Below are 16,429 nucleotides of genomic sequence, written 5' to 3' on the forward strand. Positions count from 1 at the left end.
TAATATATTTATTTGACACAGCAGGTGAATTGAGGGTAGGAAAATGTCAATTTGTTCCATTAAATGTAAATTTAACATCTGTAAAGAACAATAATAAACAAAGGAAAACGACGAGGGTTAGCAATGGAAACTTGGCAGACAAAAAAAAGTGCTGCTTTTTTTCCTTAAAAAAAAAAAAGAAAGAAAAATTAAAGGTGATAAAGCCCGCGTTTAAGACACAAAAACTTGTCACCCTCCCTCAACAGTAAAAATTCTCTCTTTTGCTTTGTCTCTGAGACTGCCTCAGTTCCTCTCTCACTCTCTCTCTCTCTCTCTGGGCGGTGGCTTTCTGGAGCTCCCTGCATAAGCAAATTGCCATGCTACCGTGCTCCGCAGACCACCGAGGCTTATGCAGGGCCTCATCAGCTGGTTACCTCTCTCTGTTACTCTTCTCAGTCTTGGTCACCATTTCCGCTGCTTGCTCCAATGGCAATTGCCAGGTTTCTCTCTTTACTTTCCCCATTTGATTGCTCAAGATCTGTACAATCTCGCATTTTCTCTCTGAATTTGAGCTGAAAGTTCAATAATTTACAGGTTCTAGAAGCTTGTGCAGCAGCCACAGACTGTGGCCCAGGTCTTTACTGTGGCAACTGCCCTGCTTCGGGCAAGAATCAACCCGTCTGTACCAGAGGCCAAGCAACCGCACCCACTTCAATTGTAAGCTTTTTGGACTTTAAATTGGTATATTTGTGATGGGTTTGAGCTATTTTGAGCAAAATTCAAGAAATTGTTGTCGGCCCATTTTTTCTTTGAATGAATTTGATAATGGGTCTGAGTAGGTTTTTGCAATTTCTTGATGTTGTAGATTAATGGGTTACCTTTCAACAAGTACACATGGTTGGTGACTCATAACTCTTTCAGCATCGTCGATGCACCGCCTTTGCCTGGTGTTCAAAGACTGACATTTTACAATCAAGAAGACACTGTTACTAATCAGTTAAGGGTATGTGCTTTCAGTTCTCTTTATGCCAGTTTTGGTTTCTAAGAGTTTGAGGAGAAACTACGGAGATGAGAATTGAACTTTACGGTTTCTGTTTCTGTAGTTTCTTAAAAACGAAATCATCAAGTCACTGAAAACAGCAGAGTATGATACGTTTGGAATGTTATTCCTTTCTTTTACTTTGTTTCTTGGAATTTCAAATTAGAATGAAAGTATCTGTGATTGCATCTTTTATTCCTTAATTATACAAACCTCTTTTAACTTGTGTGATACTATTTTTAGAATGGAGTGAGGGGGCTGATGTTGGATGTGTACGATTTCGAGAACGATATCTGGCTTTGCCATTCTTTTCGGGGGCAATGTTTCAACTTCACTGCATTTGTAATCTCTCTTCCATCTTGTCAACTTAACACTTATTATGTGAATTTTATGGTTATAGTTTTGAGAGGCTCTTTATAATGTGTGCATTGGGTTTTTCACAGCAACCTGCAATTAACACTTTGACGGAAGTGGAAGCATTTTTAAGTCAGAACCCAACAGAGATTGTGACCATTATACTGGAGGACTATGTGAAAGCTCCAAAAGGATTAACAACATTATTTACTAATGCTGGGTTAGTCAAGTATTGGTTTCCTGTATCCAAAATGCCGAGGAAGGGTGAAGATTGGCCCACTGTGACTGAGATGGTGCAAGAGAACCACCGGCTTCTTGTTTTCACCTCTGATGGTTCAAAGGAAGCAATAGAAGGAATAGCTTATCAATGGAAGTATATGGTGGAAAACGAATGTAAGTAATTATATATGAAATACCATCTTCCCTTCAAATTATAATTGAATTGTATAGTTAACAGCTGAATGCTTACTGGGTTTCAGCTGGAGATCCTGGGGTGAAACCAGGCTCATGCCCAAAGAGAAAAGAATCAAAGCCACTTAATTCAAAAAGTGCGTCTCTTTTCTTCCAAAATTATTTCCCAACATATCCAGTTGAAGCTGAAGCTTGCCAAGAGCATTCAACTTCACTTGAGGAGATGGTTGATACCTGTTACAAAGCAGCAAGGGCAATGCCAAATTTTTTGGCAGTCAACTTTTACATGGTATGGAAATTTTAGTGAAGGAAGAAGTAAATACTAAAACATCATGCAACTAGGCATTTAACTGGCATAAAATGATATTAATGCAGAGGAGTGATGGAGTAGGTGTGTTTGATGCTGTTGATAGAATGAATGGCCGGACACTTTGTGGGTGTAGTACTGTCAGTGCCTGCCAGGTTTGTTTGTGGTACTGGTTTCCATATTTCATTTTTGTTCTTTGTGAACTTCTCTATTGTTTTTTACCATCCAAACCAGTGGTAAAAAAGTCTTGTGGCCTGATTCTGACTCTCTCCAACCTTAACAATATGTCCAACAACTCACCAAATTTTCAAACATTTCTTATCTGTCTAAAACTAAAAACATTGTTTGTACAAAACGTCAGAGTTTTTTTTAATTTTATTTAATTTTATATAATTTTATGTCAACTTAATTATAGGTGCCTATCTGAATCTAGAAATGGTCTACATGTCAAGGCTAATTACTGATTCGAATGTATTCCTTTTCCTTCTCCTTTCTATCTGCTTCCAAGTAGTATTTTTGCGTCCGGGTAAGATTGAAAGGTTTTATATCATTTCGATGAGAATATTTTTCAAGGTCAAGAATTATGATCTTTACATGTTCATTTTTGTCCCAACACTGAAATGTTATGCAACGTATGTTGGAGTTTAACTTGATTCAACATCTTATTATTCCAAGACTTTCTGGATTCTCTGTTTTAAATCTTGACTTATCAAAAGCCAATTTAGGGTGGTTCTACTGATCTACCTATACTCTTGTGGTGACACACCAATTTTTGTCGTAATAATTGTAAGAAAACACTCTACTGTTGGGTTTTCACAGGCTGGAGCACCTTTTGGATCTTGCAAGAATGTTTCTATACCAACTAGAAGTCCAGTGACCAATAATGCAGGAAGCTTTACTGGCTCTGTTCAGTTTGCAAGATCTGCTTCAACAGTCTATTCTCCGAATCGCTTGGTTGTCTTTATGTTTTATATTCCATTGATGGCATTTTGGTTATGACTGCAACATCTAAATACTAAGATAGTTCATTAGTGAGTTACTTCTTGGGGTGCTTCTTTTATGTCATACTAAAATTTAGAGTGATAACAGTTACGCCCTGTGCCTAGTTGAGTGGAAGGTCAAGTAGTGGTTCTTTGGTTGGTAGAGTAATGACATATGGATTGTAAATGAAAAACTTTTCTGATTCTATTGGGACAAGAATTATGGAGTTGCAGAGGCATCGGCAGTAGATAGTGACTGTGAAGGACCAAGAATGTACCAGGAATCAGTTCAGGTATGTAGCCTTCCTCATGACATGACCATATGTTGACAATTGCACCGTATATATTTCACCTTTTACCTTAGAAGCTCAATACGGATATCCCAGTACTACATGTCAACTTCATTTCTATTTCTTACTTTGTTACATGTGGTTGGTGGTCAAGAGTTCACTTGGTTACTGCTTTTTTAAATAGACATCACTCCTTTTGGTCGAATACACATATTGACATTCGTAATGAGTTTGGTCTGTCTTTTATACGTTTGATTTGTGTATACTGTGGAATACATATATTTTTATCACAATCAAACATTGCATTGAGTACTAACATGTTTCTTTTGCATTTTCAGGTCTTTTGTTAGGGAATGGCGTGTGCGTAGTATGAATAGGGGATTGTACGGCCTAGCATTTGTAGAAGTGCTCGTATTCTCAATACTAGGATTTCCTAATTGTTGTATTTCTTTGGTTTGCTTTTCCCACTATTAATTAGGTCCTGTTCTCCTTCATTTCCTTTTCAATTTCGATGTCAATATCGTAAAACGGAAGAGGGATTTAGGTCTTTACTTCATCTTTACGCGGTACTCACTCAGATTCAACCTTCAGCCTGCGAATGGTCTAGTTTCAATCATAGAATGTACTCTTTACTTCATCTTCTTTGAATCATTTCAACCTTTATTAACACCTTGCACAAAATAATACCGGTGGATGTGATTCATGTGAATTATATACAGAACAAGAGATTAAGAAAACAACCTGCGGTTATTGAGCTGATAAATAAACCTCAAACTTCCCATCTAGGGCATTGAGCTGAAGAAAGAAAATATATACGGCAATGTAGAAAGCAACTATATGAATGAGCAGCTTATACAACCGGCAACATCGAAGCATCAACGTTTAATAGCAGTCCTACGGGTTTTATCTTTAGCGCCGGACTGATGGTAAGCAGAGCAATGAAGCAATCCACGGGAACTCTGGTCCCCCATAAATTGATGGACTCAAGCTTGCGGCAACTATTTACAAGAACAAGAAGGCCATTCTCGGTTACATGACGGCAGCTCCACAAGACAATAGTCTGGAGATAAACAATACAAACACAGGTTTAGAAATTGGCATCCATCTACAGAACAAACAGATTCCATAAAATTCATTTGGGAAAATGGCCTACTCTAATGCCTGATAGATATCGATTAATGGAACCGGAAGGCAAGGACATGCATTTGAACAAAACTGGGGGTTCTGAACATTGTGGCACAAAATGAAAACCCAGATTCTAATTTCACTTAACAGCTTACCTTTAAGTGTGGACAGCTATCAGCTATGGCATATAATGATTCATCTGTGATAAATGTACCACCAATATTCAGGTGCTGCAAGCAATTAGCTCTTGATATCTGATGGAAAGTAAAGTCAAATGAGAATCTGATCTAAGCAAAAGCACTCAATCAAACTTATATCATGAACTGCTCAAGCGGGTTTGTGCTCTGAAATAAGATTATCACATTACCAGCTGACCAACACCTTTATCTGTGATCCCTGTAATGCCCCATAAGGATATGGATGTTAAATTGCTGATACACTTTGCCAAAGATATTCTGTACAATCCGCTGTCACTTATCTGGCAACCCCAACGGCTCCTCGAACTGAGTATACGAGGAGAGAAATCAAAAACAAAATAATCAATTAACCTAATTGGTACATCTTCAATATTGATGTACATATATGGTATTGGCCATTTCCTGCCAAATGCTGCTATACATGACACCAGATATCTAAATCAAATGCTTGTAACCAGACTCAAATCTGATGGAAAAGAAAAAGCTGGAAACGTACAGAACGATTACATCGTTTGTGTTGTTAAACCCGGCATTAGGTGCAGAGTCATGGGTTAGTAGTGGTACTAACCCGAAAAAGGAAGAACACTTCCAATGCAGAGAACTTTTTTCTCGAGTAAAACCTAATCTTCACATAAGTGATTGAACTACTGAGTTCTGAATGAGAATATGCATCCCAACGCAGACACATCACATTGGGCTAGGAAATCCTGAATTTCATCCTAAGACCTTCATGTTCTTGGTAATAAGACATACGCCACTCTATGAATCTTACATACTCATGCACATCTAATTTATCCCTTATAGTTCAGAGCCCAATTATCTCTTCTTCTAAGTATTTTGCCTAAATTTCAGTATCCACACCTATGCAATGCAGTTTGCACGGTAAACTCTAAGCACTGACAGACCTTTTATCTAAAATTAAAACCAATAAAAGTAACAGAAAACAGAAATTTGAAGCTTTCAGAATAACCCCAGAAAATAATGTGTGGGTTTTTACTTTTCAGTCTTTCTGACTCTAAAAAGTAGATTACATACTTATGTGCATTATAACTTGTAATTTTGTCACTTAGAGCTCCAAAGAATAAGAAAATGGATAAATTCAGAAACTTTTGCTTTTCAAGATGTCCTCAACCACTTAAAAAGAACATATTAAAAAATGAAAAAAATGAATCAAACTACGAATAATTAAACACATAAGAGACCTACTAAAAACAGAGAGAAAATGCCAACGGGGTTAGTGGTAAAGGGCCTTGACTTTTGCAGACCAGATGTTTCAAGTTCGAGTGAGAAATCCTCCTCTCTTTGTAATTTAGACTATCGCATGTACTAAAAAACAGAGATAGAAGACATACATGTCGAGCTCTTTGAGGCAGTAAGCATAGCGAACCAGACGTGCAGTGGAGTCATCGTCCATCTTCCACCCAGCAAAGCTTAAACTCTCTCTGCGACCCAGAGACTGCTTCACCCCTTGTTTCCATTTCCGGCACACACTGCTTGCCCTTCACAAATTCACACACATAAACCCAAATGAACAACAAAACCAACAACCCAGAAGGAAAAAAAAATTTGAAAACAATCAGGATGATAATATATAATTAGGAAAAGAAATGAACAACTTACTGGGCTAAATCAGTGAAGGAAGTGATCAGAACAAATATATGAGCCAGGAGGTCTATTGGCAACCGATCAATCTCGTCCTCACCCACCATCCCAAGTGTTTTCAACCCCAAAAAAGAGATTGTTAGTCCAAAATGATTTTTGGGCTCACAAAGTCTCAGCTGTTGAACCTTGAAAAAAGTCGTAGACTTGTAAATAGAGAAAAGTTACATGTACTTATTTTTTCCAGCAGACCATAAATAAATGGAAAGCTGGACCAGATGTGCTCATGTTTTCGTCATTTTTCCCGAAGAATTAATCAAGCAACAACCCCACCCCTTTGATAATTGAGGACTCGCATGATGCCATCTCTGTCTTTTCTCGTAATCATCTTTATTTATTATTTAAATTATTTAGATTTTTTTTATAATAAAAAGCTTATTAAATTTCATTGCATGGTACTAAAATGACGCAATCATGTTTATTGATTTAGTATGGGTTGCGAATTTTGGACAACTAATAACAGTTGATATAGCAGTATTTAAAAATAAATGACATTCAAACATTTAAATACTATCAACAATTTCTTTTTTTTTCTTTGTTTGAGAACCTTTTCTACGAGAGGAGAGATAATATGCTAAATCCACACACACTACACAGATGCTAGGACTCGAACTCAGGACCTTGTCCAAGAAGGAATTACTCTATACCACTACACTAATGAGTTCTTTGCTAAACTAATATTTCTCTATTTTTTTGTTAGAATAGCAATATTTCTCTTTCTATTGGTGAAGAGGGTTCAAATCTCTCTTCCTTTTATGAAAAAAAGGGAAAAGAAACACAACTATTAGAAATGAATAAACAAACACAAAAAAGGGATAGAATTATTATTGACACGCCAAAATAATCATCATACGTACTCCTTCTTATTATTTTAAGTTTTAAGTCACTATTTTTTCTCATTTTCAGATAGTCATCATTCTCTAGTTTAACACTGCCGTCAATTATTTCTCAATTTAAAAAATAGAAAAGATTATAATAGCATTGGTTTATATTTTACTTTTCTTTTTTTGGTGGGCCGTGTTCTTATGGAATCCGGCCTATTATTTTACTTTATTTTCATGATTCAGTTCTCCATTTTTTATTATTCTTTCACACCGCTTTGCGTATATTTTAATCATATGAAAAACGTCCATGCTTTTCAGGTACTTTTCGTGCACTCATCGTCTATCCGTGGTCATTACATGAAAAACGTCAAAGAAATAGAAGAAAAATGTTTGTCACTGTAATTTCCTCCATTCAATTCTAGCCACGTGGTTGCTCATTCTTGGCATCTCTATCTCCTTGTTGAGCCTTTGATTGGACGTTTGGGCCTATATACAAGGGTTCTAATTGGGTCAGAGAAATTTGGGCTACCCTGAGCATATGTAAGAGGTTGAGTCATTCTATAGTGACGGCATTATGAAAGGCCAGAGATTAGGTCTTATCTCTTAATTGTTTGATCAAATTAATTAATTTAATCCAATGATTAAGTGATAGAGCCTTATCTAAGTTAATTTAATCCAACGATTAAGAGATAGGGTCTCATTTAAGGGCCTTAGATAAGGCCATCACTATAAAATACCTATCAAATATGGACCAAACTCCCCAACTCTAACCAATTATAGTCCGAATCCATAATCAATCAACTCTAATTACTTGAATTATAAACCCCTTAGTATGGTGAGAGTTCAGAGAAATTCACAACATTGCAAGCGTCACGCTTGCCACATTAACTCATAAAGTGGTCCATGTCACGTCACGCCAACACACTTAATGATTTTGTGGATGGAAATGAACAAAAGTGGTAAAATGATAATATTTCAGTCATTTTTAGAGATTCAGGGGGTTAAGTGAGAAATTTTCAATTTAAGGAGGTAAAGTGAGACCAAGCGTCCGTTTTAGAGAGTGAAACAGTAAATAAGCCTTCATTTAATTTTATTTGACAATGGTCTTTTTTTTTATTTTCGAAATGGACAATGGTAGAGTATGAGATTTGAACTCAGATTCTCTTTTGATGAAAGAGAAATTGATCTCAAGTCTCAGTAGAGTGGGTTGATCAGCTGATGCGGCGGCACAAAGTAATCCCATCACCCACAGGAAGCTGGCAAATTTCAATCCTTGGATCAACAGCAATATCCCAGTTAAGCTCCAACAACGAAGTCCCTATAAAACCTAACGTACTTCCTCAACGGTGCATCAGGTGGGGCCACCACAGACCCATTCCAAAGGGTGTTGTCGTAGCCAATCACTCCCCCAACCTTCACAAGCTCAATGATCCTCTTGTGGTAGTTCAAGTAATTATCCTTGTCAGCATCCACGAAAATGAAATCAAACGTTCCATGATATTTTCCCTGCAGTAGTAATTAAGGTTAATTACAATTTTTAATCACAAGTCAGCATCAAGTTTTCAGTTAATTAGATAGGCGGTTATGGACCTACTTACATCTTCAATCATTTGGTCAAGAACAGGTAAGGCTGGACCTTCTCTGAAGTCAATCTTGTGAGAAACGCCGGCGTTTTGAATAATGGGCAAACCCTGTTCGTAATTCTCACGGTTGATGTCCATTGCCAATATCTTAAATCATTATACTCAAACCATGTCAATACCTAAAATCATTATATTCATGAATATCATGGATTATAAAAAAAAAAAGATGAGTCATGAAGCATACATGTGTATAGCTGAGATGTATGCCATATAACGTGTATCTCATCTCATCCATCCATATATAATCTAACAAGTTGAGATGATCTTAAAATCTTGGTGTTATATTGTTTTATGGATAATGTTTTCTTGTCAGATTTATTTATGTTGTCAAATTGTGAATTTGGACCACACGTTCTGGCAAGAATCAACTTGATTAGCGATCCAAATTTACATAAGCACGGATCGGAAAGTCTGACAAGAGAACATTGCTCATTGTTTTGTAAACGATAATAACAATCGGTGATGTTTTTGTTATTAAATACTAGCTATAGCATTGTTGTTGTTGACCTTTCCATCTTGGGGAAGGGCGAGGGCAGTAGCAAGCAAAGAGTAACCAGTATAAACGCCAATTTCCATAGTGTTCTTAGCTTTGATAAGCTTGAGAAGCATACTCAAGAACTGTCCTTCATCAGGTGAGGTGGCCATGACATTCCTTTTTGATCATAAAAGAAAGAAAATGTCAGTTCTTCTTACAAACCCAAAACGTATGCACAACATATGATGATATGCCGCCGCCTTACCAAGGGTGTTTTGCTGTCAACTTGCGGAGCGATTTCATGGGTTCAGGCTCTCTTGGGTGCACACTAGTTTCAAGTATGTAGTGTCAATTAAAAGCAAACAAAAACAAATCAAAGAGCAAGAAAAATAAAATGCATTTAAGGACATCAAATATGTAAATATATATACTTCGTAAAGAGCATCGCTCTCTAAGAGACTCTTGTGGCCACCAGTTTGCTCTTGCTGCCCTTCGGGATCAGAAGCCATTAGGTATACATTGTTCTTAGTTTTCAGGCTTAATTGGCTGCTTTATAGAAGTGAAAATTGAGGTGCTTGCTGGCCATGGAAGTCGTAGAACATAACAATAAGTCAACATCGATCATTGACTTTTTATAGTATCTAGGATCAGAGTCGGCCCATAGCATATGCGGTCTGCGCGACCGCACAGGGGCCCCAAAATTTAGGGGCCTCCAAATGTTTTTAAAAGCCCAACATTATTATTATTATTATTTAATTCCAAAAATATTACTATTATTTCCTAACGCGCAGATATTTGTTCCTTCTTGATTCTTCTGTCTTCCGTCCAAACACAGTCTTCTTTACTCTTTGGCAAGTCAAAAGGCGTGTTGTGTGCATCTCTGCTCTCCAGTCTCCACCACACACCTCTCAGACGAAGGATGATCTTGATTCTATTTGTGGGTTCTAATGTAATTGATGCCACATAATGATTTCGGTTTAATTTATGATTTATGAATTTTAAATTTTAAAAAATTGTTATTTTACTTATACATGTAGGGCCTCATCAGCTTTCTTCGCACAGGTCCTCCATATCCAATAGACCGGCTCTGTCTAGGATGTGCCTTGGACAATTTAATCGAATGTGAAATATGTTTTAGAACCATGTAATGATCCCTCACGAGGAATGCATGGACGTGAAGTTCGTGGTATTTTCAGAAATAATTGCTTTCAAGGCAAAAGTTAATTATTGGTTTGTTGGCTAACCTTTTCAGTTATTTTCATTTATGGAATAAGATTTGTAAACTTTTTTCCCTTTTTTATTTCCGTCTGGAATGTTAAATTTGTTTGGATTGTCCATATTGGCCTCATCACTTTATAGTTTTTTGGTAATTTTTGAAGCAAAATAGCGTCATCACCTGATGATGCAGATGTTTCTGAGTGAGGAGGTTGTTGGTCAAGCAGAAAGCTTCGTCCCGACTCCCAGATCAAATCAACCCAATGTACTCTACCCCGAAGCTACGAGGCGCTCCTCCCATTATCGGTGAAAAGTTAAACCTATTAAGAAAAAGCCAGATACCTTGAAAATCAATGTAAACCCATTAAACACAAAACCAGAAATCTTCAAGAGCATCTCCTATGACGACAACAAAACCAGAAGGGTAATTATTGATGTTATGGGCAACCAAGTAAATGGTTTTTTTTTTGTTAATTTTTTCAACTACTTTTTGGGTGGTGTTGTTTGATGTTGGCATTATTGGAGGGGGACTGCAGCCAAGAGACCGCAGTGCAAGGCAGGCAGATTCCCGACGGGATCAGGGTGGGAAACTGCTACAATCTGCTTCTTGTTTTCTTTTTCCTGTTTTTCAATTTTATTTAGGGTAAAGTTGGAAGACAAAGTCCTAACTGTGAAAAAAAATTAATTTTCTTTTTAAAAAGGACACGTGGCAAATTTTATATAGTAATATCACCGGTTGACGTGGAAATACGATATCACTCTATAATCTCTTTATATATATAGTAGAGCCAACTTTAAAAATATATATATTTACATATAAATTAAAAATAGGGAGCTTTAGTTTTAAACCATAATATAGTTTACTAATTTAGTATAAAGAAATACAATTTAGTCTAATTAGCAAAAGGCCAAACACCAAAATGTAACAAAAATACCATTACAAAATATGAAAATTACAACATATGCCATTTTCAGTATTTAGTTTTAAACCAAAGCTGAAAAACGACATCAAACCAAAATTGAACCAAAACGACATCAACCGAAACCAAAATTGAATCACAACCCATTCGTGCGACCTTTCAACTTCACCTCCAGAAACCTCTTCAACTTCACCTCCAGAAACCACCAACGATCATCGAAGACCACCAACCCATTCGCGCGACCATCATCGAAGACCACCAACGATCAAAGCCGATTCTTCATCTCAGTTTCTGCGGTTTTCTGCATCACAGTTTCGTTTTATGCATCGCAGTTTCAGTTTCTGCATCATGGAAAATAACTCCGAAATTAACCAATTAAACCTCAAAATTTCTGAAATCTTACCCAACTAACAGCTAGATCGTGGAAAATAGTTAGAAAACCATACCTCAATCAAAGGATTTGAGGGCCGGAGGAGAGAGATCGAGGGATTGGAAAACTGAGTAAAAATCCGATCAAAACCGGATTTTTCCGGCAAAATAGCAGCAGCAGAGGTAGGAGGAAGGTCGGAGCTGGCTTGGGGTGCGACGCCGGTCAAAACTTGACCGGTCCGGTGGCTGGGTGGCCGACGTGACAGTGGCTGGGGGGTTTTGTCGGTGTCGGTCGAAACAAAGGGGAGGAGAAAGGGAGAAGAAAGGGAGAAGACGCGGGGAGAGAGGGAGAGAGAGAGAGAGATCTGAAAATTGTATAATTAGGGTTTAGGTTTTTAAATGAAAAGGGTATAATTGTCTTTTTAATGACTAATGTAAGGTGGGTCAACAAATCTGGTCTTCCTCTTTGGCCTAATCCAAAATAACAATTCTTTTCTAGGTATTAAAACCCAAACCAAAATATCAAATGTCTTAAATACTAATAAGTAAAGTTATCTATGTCTAATACCTAATTTTCCTTTAAAAATATATATGTCAAGTCATTTAATCCATGATTTAATAAGTCGAGTCATTTCTTCCCATTGTCATCCAAGCATTATCCCAGTGTTAAATTAGGTCGTGAAGTTCCCTCTGAATAACCTAGCTAGGCTCAAGGCAGAATAGTAATATTGTTCCATATGCACGCTTTGGTGAGCCAGAAAAAATGGACTCTCTTCAAGAAAAAGACAATAGTTCAATAAGATTAATCAAAATAATCAAAGTCATCCAGGCAAGTAAAATGCGTTACAATAAGGAAATTTGGAACCAACTAAGATGAATCTGGAAGGGGAAAATATGAGATAGTGCTGACAGCCTGACACGAGGCTCACACAATTCGTCAGTGTGAGTTGCTTTGCAGTCCACTCTTACATAGAAACCGCTCTTCCCTTTTCAGACGAACAAGAGAGAGAGAGAGAGAGAGAGAGAGACGTCGGAGAAACTAAGGCCTGGGAGAGAGAGACATCAGAGAAACACATTAGCTAGGAATCAACCATTTCTCGTCTCAACTTAACCACTTCTGAAACCAGCTGGTATAATTATAACGCCTTTCCTCAACTTTAATTATCTGTATATTAGTATTATCTAATTTCTGTATCATTAGATCTGATGCCTTTCTCGGTTGATTGATGATTTTTGTTAATGTATATGTTGGTTCTTCTAGCTGATCTTGAGTTTCTCCCTCTTGTTTGGTGATTTCTCTTGTTAATGTATTTGTTGTTGTTGGTAATTGTTTTGCTTAAGGAATATTAAATCTTTTCTTGCTCGGGTGGCAGATTGGTCAGTCAGGGAGTCTTTTTGGGAGGGGGACATGGAGCTGTGTTGCTAGGCTGAAATGGGGAATTTTTTTGGATTTTAATTTAATAGAAAAATAAAATAAAATAGGGCAAGGTTGCACTAGGGCTATCTTTCTTGTCTATCTCTCGGGCAAAACAAACTCTTCTTTACATGAACTCATTCTACACACTTTTTTTTTAAAAGATTAGGGCTTTCTAGTCCATCTATGAGGCACTTGCACTAGGGTTTTGTGTAGATCTTTTTGTGAGAGTCTCACATAGAACTTAGAGCCTTAAATAACATATAATGTCTTCGGGGGCTTTGTTGTTAATCATTTGTTGTGTTCGAGTCGAGAAGCCTGTGAGAACACAGTTCATTAGGACTTTGTGTTGTTCTCGTTTTTTCGGAGTAGATTAGTTGAGAATTGGATGCTCTATGGTGATTAAGGATTTATAACAACATGTTTATGTGATAGTTTAGTCTTATATCATCATAATATATAATTTCTTGCACCTCTTCACTTGTCACTAATTGATTTTGGGATGAATGACATAAGAGAATCAAGACTGTTGTTAATTTCATTACCTTTTTTCTTGATCAGACTGAAATCATGAAAAGAGTGCGTGGGATATCAGATGAAACCTCCAACGACAATGGCAAGGATCGTATTAGTTCGTTGCCCAATGATGTTCTTTGTTCAATTGTTGACCTGCTAAGTATAAGGGATGCTATACACACTAGCACGTTATCACGCAGGTGGAAGAACATTTATGCACACAAGTCAACATTGGAATTTGATTGGCGAGACATCATTTCGAATGATGCGAACACATATACTCGTGGAAACGTTGCCATTAGGAATGTAAGAAATTTCCAAAGAAGCATTGAAGCAATCTTAGCTTCATACTTGGGCACCAATCTTGAATCTTTCAAGGTTCAATGTTGCTTTGGAAACGAGCATCCTCGTTACTTCAAAGGCTGGATCAATTTTGCTATAGCAAAGGGGGTTAAAAACCTTGAGCTTGCCTTCAGTTGTGATGAATTATCCGAGCGCACGGATTGGAGAGACATTGACTACTATAACTTTCCTACTCAGCTGCTTCCGAGTGGTGAAGGATCAAATCTGAGGCATCTCTCCCTACGTACATGCAAGCTGAGGCTAGATAATATATTCACTGATCGATTTAGCAAACTCACGAGTCTAGTTTTGTGTGATGTCAAGTTCGTTGGAAGAGTAGAACCTAGCATGTTTTCTTCTTGTTCGAAGCTTGAGTCTTTGACATTGGAACGGTGCTATGGTTTCGAAAGCTTGCACTTTGACAAACTTGATTGTTTGAAAATGTTGGTGGTGAGGAGATGTGAAGGGTTGAGATTGATTCGCCTAATTAGTGTCATCAATCTTACCTCTTTTCATTGTATTGGAGACCACGCAGAACTACAATTAAGATTGGGAAGGGTTCCCAATCTGAAGGATGTCCATTTAATGCTGAAGCAGATTAATGTGCGTAGTTTTTATGCCTGGTTGGAGAAACTTATTAATCCTCATTACCACACTCTAGTTGTGGCCAAATGTGGGTGAAGACTGGGTGTATCCGGAACATACAAAAATTTCTCAAGCTTATACAATTCAACAAAGGCAGAGCATTTTTAGACTTGCATTTAAGATGTACATTGATTTGTAGTTGTGATTTTGGATCTTATTTACTCTTCAAATGTCAACAGTTTAATTATGAGGAGAGGGTTCTTGTTTTCAGTTAATATTGTTATTGTACTTCAAATATAAAAACTTTTCTGACTGTTTAAATATATTGTAAATTTCCAATTAGAAGGTACAAAACAATAAATATTTAATTCAATTTCTACATCTAACACAGGATAATTACGTATCAATAACTTGAGGACATCATAGAAGCTGGTTGGAGATGTAGAGCCGCGTGCGTGTGTTTCTTCTTGGTCCAACGTTGAGTCTTTGACATTGGAATGGTGCTTTGGACAAGAAAGATTGTGCTTTGAAGACTGGGTTGGCTGTTTTCACTGAAATAGCGGAAATAACGGTCATTCTTGACCATTTAAATGATTTCATCTCCGACTAGACCTTTGAATTACGGTTAATTTATTTGTTGGCACTAAATCTTGAATAGATAGAGATGAGTGCAACTTACAGGTGGGATGGACGATCAAGAGATCGATTGGGTGTTGGATGCCGATTCTTCCTGTCCTTGGATGCTGATCCTGAATAGAAGATAAGCGAAGCTCGTGAGGTCTATGGAACCGGTGTGGAACCAGCCTAAGACCCTCCGATGCTCAAGTAAGATTGTTTTTAAGAGCTCTTGCTGTTGACCATATAAAAGTATAAAAGTCAAGCTGAAAAGTCTTTTTCTGTACTGTGGTGGAGGGGTGTATTTATAGAGGGCATTTAGTATGCTCTTAGCGCTCATTTTCGATGTGGGACTCGTGGGAGGGCCCTATGAGGTTGACACGAGTCCTTAGATATTTCGGGCGGGTGCTTCGAGGTTGATTGTGCAGAATCGGTAGGGGGTACCGATTGTAGACGAGATGGGCCTGCAGCAGCCGTTGGTAGCTTTCAGACAATGCCATCGGTAGCCGATGCCGATTGTTCGATGCCTTGGGTACTTGGGTGGGTTTAGATGATCCACGTGTCGTTGTATGAGTGGAGGGTCAGATATGGTACAAACATTATTAACTTTTTACTTATTATTATTAATAGAGGATTAGGCAAGATTAGCTCCTCAGTGAAGGTCATGAAATGCAAAATCACGAAGGAGAAGGGACCTACCTCTTATATTATTACTAAAAAGGAGAAAAAATAATACACCGGGGGTGTGCGAAGAGCCAAAACCCCGCAAAGAAATACAGAAGGCGCAAGCGCCAATAGATAAGAATTAAGATTACATCTAAGTCCAGTCTTTTGTTACACTTTGCATTGACATCTAAGGATTATCCTAGTGTTAAATTAGGCCATGAAGTTCCCTCTGAATAACCTAGCTAGGCTCAAGGCAGAAGAGTAATATTGTTCCATGTGCCCGCTTTGGTGAGCCAGAAAAATTGGACTAAATGTTCAAGTAAAAAACAATATATCTCAATAAGATTAATCAAAATCAGATATACAGGCAAGTAAAATGCGTTACATTCAGGAAATTTGGAACCAACTAAAACGAATCTGGAAAGGGAAAAATATGAGATAGCTGAGGTGGATGCATTCACTGGGAATTTGAGATGGAGCTGACAGCCTGACACGAGGCTCATA

The 16,429-nt window shown here is 37.6% G+C and overlaps 3 protein-coding genes and 1 pseudogene across 4 annotated transcripts; 2 read left to right on the forward strand and 2 right to left on the reverse strand.

Annotated features, from left to right (window-relative positions):
• Positions 1-223: 223 nt before the first annotated feature.
• Positions 224-3,933, forward strand: LOC110765681 (PLC-like phosphodiesterases superfamily protein). 2 transcript variants are annotated; one of them, XM_088256022.1, is made up of 9 exons: positions 224-479; positions 574-696; positions 845-982; positions 1,262-1,360; positions 1,462-1,765; positions 1,852-2,072; positions 2,159-2,256; positions 2,910-3,363; positions 3,699-3,933. In XM_088256022.1, the coding sequence occupies exons 1-8, from the start codon at positions 357-359 to the stop codon at positions 2,965-2,967; spliced, it is 1,164 nt and encodes a 387-aa protein (XP_088112148.1). In that variant the 5' UTR covers positions 224-356; the 3' UTR covers positions 2,968-3,363; positions 3,699-3,933. The 2 variants fall into 2 exon arrangements, with proteins under 2 accessions (XP_088112148.1, XP_021824571.1); XM_021968879.2 differs by having other exon boundaries at positions 2,159-2,245.
• Positions 3,934-3,999: 66 nt separating this feature from the next.
• LOC110765686 (F-box/RNI-like superfamily protein) lies at positions 4,000-6,567 on the reverse strand. The gene is made up of 5 exons (XM_021968890.2): positions 6,303-6,567; positions 6,035-6,181; positions 4,853-4,988; positions 4,641-4,739; positions 4,000-4,420 (listed from the first exon to the last, which is right to left on the reverse strand). Exons 1-5 carry the CDS (start codon positions 6,389-6,391, stop codon positions 4,211-4,213), a joined length of 681 nt encoding a protein of 226 aa, XP_021824582.2. The 5' UTR covers positions 6,392-6,567; the 3' UTR covers positions 4,000-4,210.
• A 1,809-nt stretch (positions 6,568-8,376) lies between these two features.
• On the reverse strand, positions 8,377-9,792 carry LOC110765652 (caffeoyl-CoA O-methyltransferase-like; annotated as a pseudogene).
• Positions 9,793-12,800: 3,008 nt separating this feature from the next.
• LOC148293326 (putative F-box protein At1g49610) lies at positions 12,801-14,895 on the forward strand. The gene is made up of 2 exons (XM_088244819.1): positions 12,801-12,917; positions 13,763-14,895. The coding sequence occupies exon 2, from the start codon at positions 13,772-13,774 to the stop codon at positions 14,738-14,740; it is 969 nt and encodes a 322-aa protein (XP_088100945.1). The 5' UTR covers positions 12,801-12,917; positions 13,763-13,771; the 3' UTR covers positions 14,741-14,895.
• Positions 14,896-16,429: the final 1,534 nt, after the last annotated feature.

The sequence above is a fragment of the Prunus avium genome, chromosome 7 (assembly GCF_965620075.1).
Source record: "Prunus avium chromosome 7, drPruAviu1.hap1.1, whole genome shotgun sequence".
Classification (NCBI taxonomy): Eukaryota; Viridiplantae; Streptophyta; class Magnoliopsida; order Rosales; family Rosaceae; genus Prunus; species Prunus avium.

Coding starts and splice junctions, on each gene's coding strand:
- LOC148293326 (XM_088244819.1), top strand. CDS start 13,772: ATGAAAAGAGTGCGTGGGATATCAGATGAAACCTCCAACGACAATGGC.
- LOC110765681 (XM_021968879.2), top strand. CDS start 357: ATGCTACCGTGCTCCGCAGACCACCGAGGCTTATGCAGGGCCTCATCA. Junction 983..1,261: donor CTGTTACTAATCAGTTAAGG/GTATGTGCTTTC, acceptor TACTATTTTTAG/AATGGAGTGAGGGGGCTGAT. Junction 2,246..2,909: donor GTACTGTCAGTGCCTGCCAG/GTTTGTTTGTGG, acceptor GGGTTTTCACAG/GCTGGAGCACCTTTTGGATC.
- LOC110765686 (XM_021968890.2), bottom strand. CDS start 6,391: ATGGTGGGTGAGGACGAGATTGATCGGTTGCCAATAGACCTCCTGGCT. Junction 4,740..4,852: donor ATAAAGGTGTTGGTCAGCTG/GTAATGTGATAA, acceptor ACTTTCCATCAG/ATATCAAGAGCTAATTGCTT. Junction 4,421..4,640: donor ATAGCTGTCCACACTTAAAG/GTAAGCTGTTAA, acceptor GTTTATCTCCAG/ACTATTGTCTTGTGGAGCTG.